This window comes from Odocoileus virginianus, chromosome 7 (genome assembly GCF_023699985.2).
Source record: "Odocoileus virginianus isolate 20LAN1187 ecotype Illinois chromosome 7, Ovbor_1.2, whole genome shotgun sequence".
Lineage (NCBI taxonomy): Eukaryota > Metazoa > Chordata > Mammalia > Artiodactyla > Cervidae > Odocoileus > Odocoileus virginianus.
This window is the reverse complement of record NC_069680.1, coordinates 1,070,920-1,085,083: the sequence shown is the minus strand read 5'-3', so window position 1 is coordinate 1,085,083 and position 14,164 is coordinate 1,070,920. Positions and strand designations below refer to the sequence as shown.

General features: G+C 49.0%; 1 protein-coding gene across 1 annotated transcript in view; it reads left to right on the top strand.

Moving 5' to 3' along the window:
• The window catches only part of TLL2 (tolloid like 2), a 139,854-nt gene extending 128,269 nt beyond the window's left edge, over positions 1–11,585 (top strand). Inside the window, exons 19-21 of the mRNA XM_070469954.1 lie at positions 2,507–2,720; positions 6,031–6,281; positions 8,305–11,585. Of these exons, the coding sequence (XP_070326055.1) occupies positions 2,507–2,720; positions 6,031–6,281; positions 8,305–8,439 (600 nt within the window). The 3' untranslated portion in view covers positions 8,440–11,585. The remainder of the gene's footprint in view (positions 1–2,506; positions 2,721–6,030; positions 6,282–8,304) is intronic.
• Positions 11,586–14,164: the final 2,579 nt, after the last annotated feature.

Below are 14,164 nucleotides of genomic sequence, written 5' to 3'. Positions count from 1 at the left end.
GACCTGGGTTCGATCCCTGGGTTGGGAAGATCCCCTGGAGGAGGGAATGGCAACCCACTCCAGTATTCTCACCTCGAAAATTCCATGAATAGAGCAGCCTGGTGGGCTACAGTCCATGGGGTCGACAAGAATCAGACACAGCTGAGCGATTAACACACTCACACACAGCCTTTTTTTAAAGTCCTATCCGTGCATATGATTGTGGTAGTCTGCATACCATGCTCGGTTATTGCAAAAGAGAAATGAGTTTTTCCTACAAGTCTTGCTTCTCAACCACCAGGAACTTCCAAATCCTGGAGTGTAAGACAAACCCTCTTGCTTTCTGGAGAAACTGTATTCCAGCAGACAAATAGTTTTTAAATGGGTTATTCTAACTCTGGAGATTGCTAAACTCTTCAGAATAAACATAGACGTCCCCTTGAATTATGGACCCCTTGGATTAATATATGAGTGTCCCCTTGAATTATGGACCATATCTCCAGGGAGAAGGGGAGATAACATAGGAGAAGGTGATGATAAACAGACGCTTACCTGGAGATTTACATGGGTGTTTATTGGCGAGAGCAGTGAGGAGGACAGGTGGGTGAACGTGCGCCCAAGTTGGGCAGGAGGTGCTGGTATCTCTCTGTGCCAGGCCTGGGGCATCGGGGGTAAAGTCAGGGTCCCTGACCAAGGGTGCTCATGTGGGCACCTCCTATGCATGGCTGTCCCTATAGTAAGCACTTTGGGTTGCTCTCCTGGGTCAGTTAGAGCCTTGAATCTGGGCGAGGGTGAATTAAAGCGAGTGCATTGGAGAAAGGCTGCCATCTGCTGGAGGATGTTCATCATGGCAACAGAAATCTCTGAAGCAGCGGGGGAATGGCTCCCCCCGGGGTTGGGAACGGGCAATGTGCACTCTTGTAACCGGTGCTTCGGTGGAAGGGTCACAAGATTTCAGTAATTGCCCCCAAAGTCTTTTCCTGTTCTTTGCAGTGCTGAATAACTAAAACAACCGATCACAGTGGCCAGAGTGAGCCCAGACCTCCAGTTTATCTGAGGCTCATACATACGTGCTAGTTCTTAAATATTTCCTTGGGAAGTGGGTAGTGGGTATTGATCACGCTCTAGTGTTTTGCTGCCACAGAGTGTGAGCTGAATGCTTACCAAGAAGCTAGTGTCTGACTGCATGGGGACAGCCACGCGGCATCCCGTGATGGGGAGCCCCTGGCCCGCCATCCGCCTCCCATTGCCCTGCCCACCCTGTTTCCACGGTCTTCTCTTTCCTACTCCTGCCCATAGCCCTACCCCCGCTCTCTGGCCCCGCCTCCCTGTCTGTAAGTGTGAAGAATCGTTCCCATTTCAAGTGTGTTTAACACCCTTACAAAAGCCAGTGGCCCCTCTATTTCTGCCTCTACCTCCGTCCCTGACCTGTTGCCCCAGCTCCCTTGCTGTGAACTGAGGCTCCTTCCCAGCCCCTCCTGGTAATGTTCTCTCTCCTTCTCTGTCATTTGGTCCAAGTCTTCATTTAAAGTGTCCCCTCTCTTTAAATGCCCCTGGTAGCCACGGGCAGTCATCTGCCCAGAGCCTGAGAAGTCCTGCATTTGGAGCTGCAGAGCCTGGCACACAGCCTGAAATTATGAGGTTGCCCTGGCCTGCTTTGGGGGATAGGCTTGAGGGGACAAGAAGAGAGGCCGTACAGGTTGGTGATGGTTAGGAGTGTGGTCTGGAGTCAGACTGCCTGGGAGTCAAGTTCAGCTCCATCCTCTAGCTGGGTGAGCGTGGGCAGGTTCCTTAACTTCCCTAAGACTCAGTTTCCCCTTCTGCACACTGGGGATACTCATAGCCCTTCCCTGACAGCATCATCAGAATTAAGTAACAAAATGCAGGGCTCTGCATGGAAAGAAAACTCACCTCAGGCCAGCCTCTCTGATCGTGAACACGTGGAGCAGCGTGCACTTCATAAAAGCACCGTTAACATCATCTGTGCCCAGGCGACTGCACAGTGCAGGGCAGAGGCTGTGGGCAGGGGCTCCTGGCCTCCTGGCCCGAGCCCAGCTCTGCCAGTGGGTGACCCTTGGGCAAGTTATGCGACAGCTCTGTGCCTCGGTTTCCTCATCTGTAAAGTGGCGGTTTTCACGGTAGACACCTCACACGATCGTGAGGACTGCTACTTACCAAACCCTGAGAACAGCACCTGGCCCAGAGGAAGCTCCATGGTCTCATGGTTAAGCGAGGAGACTCTGTGAGACACGACCAAGGAGCACAGACATCAACACGCGTTGACACTCTCTGACCCCAGCTGTCTTATCCGCCAAGGGGTCATGGTGGAAGTGGCTCACAGGGTTGCTCTGGAGACCAAAAGAGGCCAAGTGGTGACCCTCACCACAAGTGTGGCCATCATCACCGTGGGCTCCCCGCCCCCCGCACAGCTGGCTGGGCAGATGTGTGTCCTTGTGTCCCGGAGAGGGGGCCTGCACCCACCCCGGCTGAAAGGACCTGGCCTCACTCGCTGCTTTTTCATCCCCAGACGTTTAATGAATTCGAGATCGAGCAGCACCAGGAATGTGCCTACGACCACCTGGAACTGTACGACGGGCCTGACAGCCAGGCCCCCGTCCTCGGCCGTTTCTGCGGCAGCAAGAAGCCGGACCCCGTGGTGGCCTCAGGCAGCAGCCTGTTTCTCCGGTTTTATTCGGATGCCTCAGTGCAGAGGAGAGGATTCCAGGCCGTGCACAGCACAGGTGCGTGGGCTGGGGCCCTGGCCTTTCAGCTAATCCCCACGTGGACCCAAGATAGATGAGTGATGAAGGCAGGAAAAGGACCACCTTTAATTCTGATTATTGTGGGGACGGGAGGTGTGTGATGACGTGTCCCTTTTAAAATGAAACATGAACAGCCATGCAGGGAGGGCTGTTTTAATGTCTTTAACAACCTATTAAGTGAGCAACCCTTTTTCAGTGCCAAACTTCTTACCTCTCTTCCTTTCTTCCTCCTGCCCTCCTTTTAAACTTTTATTTGTAATTTTGCTGGTTTGTGTCTGGGTGCTGAATGGTGGAAAGAAGTCCTCTGTACCTTCCAAGAAGCAGTTCCAAAAAACCAAAAGTGTTTCTGTTTCCCGTTATTTTCCTCACTCGAAATAAACAGCCTTAATTAGCCCTTTGGAGGAAAATGTTTATGCTTATAACTTACATTATTTACCATGTTAAATAGAAGAAAATCAGTAAGAACATCGGCTCTGCTCTTTAGCCACTTAAAGGATACAGCCTGGGACTTGTTCAGTCGCTAAGTCATGTCCGACTCTTTGCGACTCCTCTTTGCAGCACGACAGGCTTCCCTGTCCTTCACCATCTCCGGGAGCTTGCTCAAACTCACGTCCATGGAGTTGGTGATTCCATCCAACCATCTCATCCTCTGTCGCCCCCTTCTCCTGCCCTCATACAGCCTGGGACTAGAATCCATGAAGCAACCTTGACTTTCTGATCCTCGCCCTCTGACAAAGCAGCGGCAGTGAGGCTCACTCAGAGTCTGCGATCATGATCATGACCTCTGTGAGGTTTTCTGATCCCTTTAACAGCCCCTTCTCCCAGTTTTTTCCCAGAGCCAGAAAATATGAATCAGATGAGACAAAGCGACAGCCAGCATCTTCGAAGCCTGGCTGACCCTGGCCGTGAACTCCCCACTGTTCACGGCTGCATCACCACTTGCCTGGTGACATTTAAAAGCCACTGACTAGTGACTTCACCCTCTTGTCCCTGCAGACTGAGTGTGGGTGATCAGGGTGCTCTGGGTCCTGCAGGAAACAGGGCACGCTCAGGTGGAGTCATTATTTGAGAAGCTACTAAAGGACTGTTTACAGAGGGCTGGACAGGATGTGGGGACACCACAGGGACAGTGCAGCAACCATGGCTAAGATGTAAGGCTGTCACTCCCATCGGCCTCAATGACAGAGGCGGGGGATCAGTTTCTGAAGCCTAGAGACAAAAGCAGGCAAGCGGAGGGCCCCCAAACAGGAGCTGCGACTTGTAGTCAAAGGATACAGCCTGTGGTGACAAGGCAAGGAGGGGCCTGGGACTAGTGCCCTGACCTCTCTCTTCCCTGATCTGCTAGTGCTGCCTGTGGCCGGATCATGGGGCCAAGGGATCCATGTAGACCCAGAGGTCTGCCTCCAGGGGCCAGGGCAGGTGGGGAGAGGAGAGGAGATCTGGCAGGATGGGTGGGAGGCATCCTACCCTGCTCAGCCCTCACTTCATTGCCAGCCACATCGCAAGAATTTGAAATTTTCCAAAGATAGCTCAGACCTGGAAGAAAATCTAAGCCAAGTACATTCAGGACTGAGAGCTGGCAGTCAGACAGGACTGGGGCCAGGCTGGATGTGGAGCTCCAGCTGGGCGGGGGACAGGGGGGGGGGGGGGGAAGGCGGGCAGGGGACCTCCGGGCAAGGTGAACGTTACCATACAGTGTGGACGCCACACCATGGGGAGGAGGCATGGAGCACGCTGAGAACTGCAGTGGGGAAATTTACCTTCAAAATTCCGTTGCTCTCTAATGGCCCATCACTCCCATGTATGTATTTTTATCATGTGTTATGTAGGATGGGCTCAGGTCAACCAGGGTTACCATCCTAGTTAAAAATAGAAGCTAAAGCTACAGAATAAAGTCCAAAGTTTGAGGCATAGCTCACCTGTAACACCCGCAGAGGGTTTTTGAAAGCTAGCCTGTGGTCAGGCTCTCAAATGCAGGTGCTGATGCTGCTGCTTAGGCACGTCCAACTCTTTGGGACCCTATGAGCTGTGTAGCTCACCAGGTTTCTCTGTACGTGGTGATTCTCCAGGCAGGAATACTGGAGAAGGTTGCCATGCCCTCCTCCACCATCTGGACCATCAGGGAAGCCCAAGAATACTGGAGTTGGTAGATTACCTCTTCTCCAGGGAATGGGGATCTTCCAGGAATTGACCCAGGAATCAAACCGGGGTCTCCCACATTGGGGTCAGATACTTTACCAGTGGAACTATCAGGGAAGCCCAGATACAGGTGCTGCTGCTGCTGCTGCTAAGTCACTTCTGTTGTGTCCGAATCTGTGCGACTACATAGACGGCAGCCCACCAGGCTCCGCCATCCCTGGGATTCTCCAGGCAAGAACACTGGAGTGGGTTGCCATTTCCTTCTCCAATGCATGAAAGTGAAAAGTGAAAGTGAGGTCGCTCAGTCGTGTCCGACTCTTCGCGACCCCATGGACTGCAGCCTACCAGGCTCCTCCGTCCATGGGATTTTCCAGGCAAGAGTACTGGAGTGGGGTGCCATTGCCCTCTCCAGAGATACAGGTGCAAGCCCGGTCTATTCTGAGGTTTCAGGTGTGAGCCCTCACCAGCAGCTTTGATGCGCTTTTGGCGCCCTCTGCTGGCAAAAATAACAGATTACGGTAAGTCTGTCGGCAGGAGTGAGCCCTTTTCAGATGCTTCCAGGCAACAAAGGGGTAAAGATCCAACCACATCCCGGCGACCAGTAGGGCAAACCATCCCTTGGCCCCATATATCCATAACTGGAGAGAAGGAAAGGCTTTTATCATGGAATCTCTGGTGTTCCCCGAGGCTCCCTATAGTCCGATCTGGGCACATAGGTCCTGGGTTTTTGTGTAAGGGCTAATTTGGATCCCCCAGCGAACCCTGGAAACTCCTGGATCTCTTTTACTCCTCTGTAAAATGGATTTTTGTGTTTTGTTTGTTTGTTTGTTTGTTTTTGTTTCTTTGTTTGTTTGTTTTGGAGGAGGAAAGGGCAACCCACTCCAGTATTCTTGCTTGGAAAATTCCATGGACAGAGGAACCTGACAGGCTACAGTCCGTGGGCTGCAAAGTCGGACACGACTGAGTGACTAACAAAATGGGGCGATGAAACTTGCCTGGCCTTTGGCACAGAGCAAACACTAGGCTTTGTAGAGAAAACCGGCCTGTAGAGAGGGTGTGAAGAGAGACGGGGTCGCTGGGGGTGGGGTGCGCGGCGCGGAGCGTGGCCTCTCTGTGCCGAGGGGGCATCGCGCTTCTCTCTCTGCTCCAGAGTGTGGGGGCAGGCTGAAGGCCGAAGTGCAGACCAAAGAGCTCTATTCCCATGCCCAGTTTGGGGACAACAACTACCCAAGCCAGGCCCGCTGCGACTGGGTGATCGTGGCGGAGGACGGCTACGGCGTGGAGTTGATCTTCCGCACGTTTGAGGTCGAGGAGGAAGCAGACTGCGGCTACGACTACATGGAGGCGTTCGACGGCTACGACAGCACAGCGCCCAGGCTCGGCCGCTTCTGCGGCTCCGGGGTGAGTCCTGGGGGTGCTGGGGGTGGTGGTGGGCGGTCACCGCGGGGACCCAAGCATGAACTGAGCGGTCAGACACACGTGGGTCACACCCTGGCGGCCCCTGCGGCTGCTTAGGGCCCCAGCCAGGAGGCGCGTCCTGCTGGAGCCAGGAGGGAAACCCGGAGGATAGTGGAGGGGGGTTGGGAGGTACCGGGGACCAGGTCAGCAAGGCCTCCTGCAGAGGCCAGCTAGGGAAGAGCATCTTCCTTTTAGTGCTGCCTGGTTTTGCAGACTGGGCTTCCCTGGTAGCTCAGCTGGTAAAGAATCCGCCTGTAATGCAGGAGACCGGGGTTTGATTCCTGGGTGGGAAAGATCCCCTGGAGAAGGGATAGGCTACCCATTCCAGTGTTCCGGTGGCTCAGCTAGCCACTCCTGTATTCTGGCCTGGAGAATTTCATGGACTGTAATCCATTAGGTCACAAAGAGTCCCATGCAACTTTCACTTCACTTCACTTTTGCAGAGAGTTTGTCTTACTTTTGCAGAGGGTTTGTCTCCCCACACCCCCATTTTTATTTAGCCTTCAGGCCTTTTTTTAAAAAAAATATTTAACTATCCTCTTGTGTAAGTCCCAAGTCTCTCCCCCAGTAGAAACCAAATGCTTATACAAATTATAAATCACTCTTTTAACTATAAACATTAGTTATGTTCAAGGTCATTATGATTGTTTTCATTATCATCTTTTTTCTGGGCCACCTCCTCAGGACAGGGCATGCCTGTTTTCATCACCATTTCCCCTGCACCTGCCATAGGCCCTGAGTTGACGTTCAGTGAGAGCGTAGACCAGTTCGGTGTCCTGGTCCTCCTCCATCTGCATCATGCTGAGCACTGCCCACACTGGGCTTCCAGCTCTGTCTTTTCCTTCACCTGCAGAGCTGATCACTCAAGCCTCTTTGTAATTGGCTGAACTTAACAATAAATCATTCTGGAGTCATTAGTGCATGTGGTAAACTGGCCCCAAACTAGCCTTTGTGTGGATCTTTGAATAATATCCCTTCATCTTCTCTCACCCTCCAGAAAAGAAAGGATGACACAGTGTGGCTTAGCTGATGCAGTGCCTTTGAGAGATAAAGGCTTTCAAACTGTGGGGTCCACACGTGGAGGAGAACTTTGAAGGGTCCTGAGCAGTGAAATATATGGGAAGCCCAGTTTGGTTCCATTAGAATCTGGCAAATGGTAGCCTGGGATCCTGGCTCCCCTTCACCTACCACCTGGCAAAAACTTTCTGTCAAATGTAGCAACTCCATCCCAGTTTTGTCCTTGGACAAGACAGAGGCCTCAGCGATGGTCTTTGTCTTAGATCTCCTGGGAGAACATCACAGCAGTGACCCTAGTGCTGGGTGATTCATGGTATACACTATATAGTCAGAAGACCTGAGGTTGAGGACTATTGAGTTGTGAACTAGATTTTCAACTGGATTCTCAAGCATAGAATGGAGATAGTGACTGCCTTATAAAGCGACTGTAACTTTACATGAGACGAAATCTGAAAATGCTTCAGCGTGTGTGTGTGTTAGTCACTCAGTCATGTCCAACTCTTTGCTACCCCATGGACTGTTGCCTGCCAGGCTCCTCTGTCCATGGGATTCTCCAGGCAAGAACACTGTAGTGGGTTGACATTCCCTTCTCCAGGGGATCTTGGAGGGATCAAACCCAGGTCTCCTGCATTGCAGGAGATTCTTTGCCATCTGAGCCACCAGGGAAGCCCTGAAAGTGCTTAGATGCACTTAATTAACCGATGCACTTAATAATAATAGATTCTATATGAGCTGTGCATTTAGAATTGTCTTTGGAAAAGTAGAGCTGGGGCAAGTGGGTGGGGGTGCTATTGGAAGCAGAATTTGAAAAGGTTTTATTTGAAAAGCAGCTTGTTTTGATGTCCTTCAGCATCTCTCCTGTGTCTCTGTCTCATCCTCCTTATTTTAGTACTCCAACCATAGCCAACTGGCTTAAAGTCCCCCTGGTTTTCCTTTCTCCCTCCCTCAGCCATTGGAAGAAATCTACTCTGCAGGGGATTCTCTGATGATTCGATTCCACACTGATGACACCATTAACAAGAAAGGCTTTCATGCCCGGTATACCAGTACCAAGTTCCAGGATGCCCTACACATGAAGAAATAATGTTGTTCTTGGAAAACAGGAACTGAGAATGTTTTTATAACAATAGCACCTTGTGAATCTGCCCTAAAGCAGTGTACAGTATTATTCTCAAACAAAAACTCAAAATCTAGCCTTGGAAGTGTGTGTTTCTGATGAATTTGGCCAGAACAAGGAGGGGAGAAGATATTTCTTTGATTTCGGCCTCGGTGTTACCAATCACGCAGTTTTAAAGATTAAGATTTGATGTCACTGGCTATTTAAGCTTGGCCTGTTTGTTCTCTTTGCCCTTTGCTCCTATGAGGCAGAAGCCTACCCTTGGATGGCTCTGTTTCTGGATGTGCTTCCATAGGTGTAAGGCAGGCTGACCATGTCTCAGAGACTCAGGGCATCTTCCGTCAGCGCTGGGCAACGAGGATAAAAGACTGGCCTTCACGTGATCCTCACAGCTTTGGCTGGAGACATTAACTCTCTGCCAGGGACACATCACCCAAGAAGCCTGAGAATATGGGCGCTGGGACTAAAACAGGCATCGCGGTAAGCATCGTACAGAGGAAGCTGGTGTTTGAGAATCACTGTTACATAGCAAGGAGACCCCCAACTTGTCCTCTGTGTCTTCAGCTCTCCTCGCCCATGTTGGGTTTTCTTCATCCCTAATTGCATTAAGAGTCCAAGGCATCTGTTGTGACTTCAGCAGAACATTTGCTGGTGAGAGTCCCTAGTCTTCCGAAAAGAAGACATCCTGACTTGTCCTCCTGCCCTTGTTGACTTGGAGAAGACTCCACGTGGCCTTGGGATTCCATAGGCCAACAATATCTCTTTCTCCAGCCTTGGAGGCCCTTGCTGTGGTTGACTTTCATTCCTGACAACCAATTCAAACTATATTTGCAAGACGTGCAAAGACATCTTATGGGGGACCATTCAGGTCCCTCATGAACATCATTGAAAACTGGTTAATTATAAGTTATGTAAGAATCAACACTTTGTGGAACAAGTCTACCTGTGACTAACTTCCTGAAACTGGTTGGGTTAAAGAGTGCATTGGTGACTTACTCAGACTAACTAGCGTTCAGTCACCAGCTTTCAATTAGAATTCATCACATTTGGCACTCGCTTTGGAGAAGTGGAGAGGATGTTGTTTACATAATTTTAGAACCTCCAGGTATACTTTAAACAGTGAGGTAGTTTTGAATGGCATTTCATTAAGGCATCTATGGGCATTATGAGCTAAAAGCTGTGGTATGTTAGCTTTAAAAAAGAGTATTTATGTTGGAATAATTTTAAAATAATGTTTACATAGCTGTAAGTCCTGTGTGGTTGGTATTGAACACAGGATCGCACACAAGAAGGTTTTTGCTGAGAGATGAAATTGCTCCCAAGCACCAGAATTCCTTGGGGATGAATCAGCATCATTTGAAACAAAATATTTGCAAAACATTTAAAGGTGATATTTTTGAAAATCAGAATTTGGCCCCGAAGGACTATGTCTAGTTTAAAAGATTGGTGGGAGTTAAAATAAAAAGACATAAAAGAATAAGAATACAAAGAAAGGTAGAAAAAAATGCATGGGAATATTTTTCCTTAAAACAGAAAAAAATCAAAGTATTATTATTAATATTAATATATGTCTGTATATATGTATGTATGTAAAGGATCCACTGTCAGAGCCTTAATCAGTGCAGTGTGATAAATGCTGACCCACAGGCTTGACTGAATAGGCCCTCCTGGACCGGCCTTGTGTTTTATGGGTCTACTTTTACCAAGCCTCTCTTGGCCTTTCTTGGCCCTGGAGGGAGGTTCAACCTACATTCTTATATTGTGATCTTTCGCAGCCCCTGTCCCAGAAGATCTTTGATTCAGCACACGGAACAGCTTGTCATGTGGTTCAGGTCTTACCCACCTCATAGGGTAGATTCCATTTCTCTGATTTTTTGTTTGGGGGCTTTTATTTTGTCCCATCTGATCTTCAAAGTTGACACCGAAATCAGGATGCAGAAGGTGGCTGTTAAGGGTCTCTCGCCGAGGATTTGAAAATTCTGTAGTTTCAGCCTTTAGAAGTCTGAATAAGACTGATGAATTCCCTCCAAAAGTGAGAGGGAGTCAGAAACAGAGTCAGCTCTGCCTCTGTCTTTGCTGCCCTCGTGAAACAATGGTACTTGTTTTTCTCTCTCTAGTATGATTTTCAAAAACACACAGCTTCAACCATTATCAACCTGTGGCCAATTGGAAACAATGAGATGCTTATGAAAACTTTCTTTAGGCCTTCTGTGAGTGATGTATTCCCAGAAAAGACAAGCTCTGATTCAGCTGGGGCTGGCCAGACAGCTCCCCTGGAAGCTCAGACTCACGGGACATACACACAATGAAGGTTCTGCAAAGAACTGAACAGATGGCTTCAAGAGAGAAAGTCCACTCAGCAGAAAGACCCAGGCCCCTGCCTTGGCTCTTCCAAATGCTCAGTGACCTTTCTGTACACATCCCACGGGACGTTACCCCTGCCTGCTTTGTCCTTGGGGCTGTCGCAAAGCTCCAAACAGGCTGACTTCAGCTCAGAGAATTCTCTTGATGGCCTGGTGAAACATTTGGGGTCCAGGTCTTCAGCCTGTTCCAATTCTAGTGTCATCTGGTCTAGCAAATGCTAGAACCTGGATCCCAGGGCAGGGTGAGGATCTGGAATTAACTTCAGCCTGTGGAATTTCTCCCACCAGAGAAGGAGGCTGTGCATTGATTCACCATAAGACGGTTTTCCTCTAAAGTTGTTTTATGTTACTCATGAAATGCTCAACCTGGTTACATCATTTGTAAAATCTTGTTAACTAACAAATCACCCTGGGGTTTGTCATCAATCTGGTCCATTTGATAAATATCAGATAATTTGTGGTATTGTCATTGTTCAATGTGTGAACAAGTGTTCCCTAGGCTTCAGCAGATGGTATTCAAGTTTCCTTTGTAGACTGAACTTCTGAAAAATAATCCCAAATGCCTAGAAGATTTCTTTAAAAAAAAAAAAAAAAGGAAAGAAAAACCATTTAGAGCATTATCTATAAGTATACTGTATTTTTTATCTTGTGTAATGGTACGTTTCATGAAATGTCAGTTTCAAAAAGAAAGTGGAAAGGAGCTAACATATGTCTAGAAAGAATTGTTTCATTAAAGAATGTGGATTTATCGATGTGTCCTGGGTTTGTATGACAAGTCCTCTTGGTGATCTTTTTCTCCAATATCACAGGAACTTGGGAAGCATGTACAAAAGGGGGGGCCTTCTCTCTGGCCTTCTATGATCTGGTGAATACCCAGAGCCTGGCTCCAGAACAGGGCTCCTATTGGACCCAGAAAGTCACGGGCAAAGCTGAAGAGGGCTTCAAAGTCGTCCCCCTTCTTGGATCCAGACAGGCTGGAAATCTAACAACATGAACATTGCGGACATGGTTGCTGCTGTAACAGCGTAGGCGTGGTAGCCATCTTCCCTTTGTCCCTCAGCAATTCTCTTCATCTGGTTTTGAGCCTGAGGACCACATGTGGCCTCTAAAACTGAAGGTCACAGTTCTTACAAGGGGGCTGTCTTGCAAGTGGCAACTGGGTTTTTGGTCTTTGGGGATTTTGTTGTTCATGATTTGCCCCAGCTGCCCATGCACACGGTTATTTTTAGTTCCTATAGTTTCTTTGTGTTTGGTTGCTCAAGGAGACATTTGTCCAGGTGCAAGCAAGCACTGTAACAAGGGGTCCCAGGTTGCAGACTCCAGCCTGTCTCAAGACACATCAGATTCTCCTTCTGAAACTAGAGTCCTGATCAAGGGGTAAGAGGGCTGAGCTTCTTCAGGGCTTGTTTTCCCTGGAAGGATGTCCTGAGAGCACCATCTCGGAGTTCTTGCTGCTGAAGCCTCTGTGCTGAAGCCTCAGGAGCGACCCAGAGCCGGGGTCCCCAACCTCTCTTCTTTCTGTTGGCATCCCTACACCCCCCAACCAATTTCATTTCTTCTTAAATTAAAGATTAGGCATCTGAAAAAAAATTAGACTTCTCTTTTGATGCTTATGACTGGAAAACCATGACTGACCCAGACTCTTAGGCCAGAGCACCTGTTGACTGACTTTCTTAGCAATTCTTCCAAAGGAGTAACGTGTCCATTGGAGGACGAGTTGGTGATCAGTGGATGCAAAACAAAGACAGAGTTAAAAAGGCCCTTGCTGGCCTTATCCGTCTGCAGACAGCTTAGCCAGAGGGGGCAGGGCCATCAGCGCCAGTTCCTTGGTCCAGATCTCTGGTCCAGGTGTAATTTCATGCCCACCAAGCAAAGATAGAAGCACAGTTTGTACCAGTTGTGCTGATTTAAATGGTTTAATAACATGTATGGTAAACATGTCGTCTCTACTTTATAGATTGAGACGGAGGTTGGAAGCAGTTACTTCACTTGCCTAAGACCACACAGGGTCCAGAGGTGTGGTCGAGGCATTCCAAACAGGCGTCTCTGAGCTGTGTTGTCTCCCTGACTTCTGGGCACCGGTGGATTCAGTTTAAGCCTCTCTGAGTCTTGGGGACCTAAAGCCCCATGAGGCAAAGGCCATGCTGCTCTTGTTAAGCAGGGCATACAGTGCCTGGATCCTCACACCCCATTTTCCAGGATCATCTGCCTAAACAGATGATCTCCACCCCTGATGGGACACAGGGACAATTCCTCCAACCCCAGGAATTGGCTTTATTCCAATCTTCCCATCCCTTTCTTCCCTCCCACCTCACATTTCCTCCATCATCAAGTCTCACTGCCTCTGCTTCCTCAATAAGCCTCAATAAGCCACAAACCCCTTCACTGCTCTCCATTTCCACTGCTCTCATCCCAGGGCAGCCAGTGTCACCGCTCACTTGGACTCTGCTAACCAGAGTCTGGGTTAACCCTTGAATCCCTTGTAATCCAGGCAGTGCAGGTAATCATTGTCAGCCCCATTTAGATCATCCTGTCCTCAAAACCCCGAAAGTCTTCCCATTGCTGCACTGTGGAAGTCTTACCATGCCCTGCTGCTCACATCACAGGCCCCTAACTCACTCTGCTTTTAACCTCTTCCAGGTCCCTCCCAGGAGATTCACTGGCCTCCCTGCTGTCCCAGCACCCCAAGCCTGCTTTAGAACCGGGCCTTTGAATTTCCTGTTCCCTCTGCCTGTAAGCCTCTTCTCATTTTCTCACATGCATCTTAAATGTCATGTCTCAGAGACAGCTGCCTCCCCACCACTCCAGGCCCTCTTCCCTTATACACCCCACTTGCTCCTCCATAATGATTTTCCCTGTCCTGTTCCGACTGTTGTCCATCTGCCTCACTGGAACATACATTCCCTTAGAGTTGGAAATTTGTCTTTATCACCAAGCCTGGAACAGAGCCCAGAATAATGCTTGGCCTAGAGAAGTTAAAGATTTGTTGAGGGAATGAATGAATGCACTCTTTGCAATGACCAAATCATTGGTTTTAATTTTGTTGTTTTGTTGACATGAGATTCCAACCCCTTCATTGTTTTAAAGAAGTAAACTTCTAACAGAAAACTCATAAGAAATATAAGGCAGTCCATGTCAACAGCTTGAACTCTGTGAGGCGCTGCATCAAAATGTGAGAAAAGAATGAGGGTGAGGCTAAACTCATGCTCGTCACCTAAAGCAGCTACAGCCCTGCCTCCAACACAGAGCAGGCTCCAGCCCCCATTCCCCAGGCACCCCCTGCAGTGATGCTGGTGATGTGTTGACTCCCTCATTGCTGGGACGGTGAT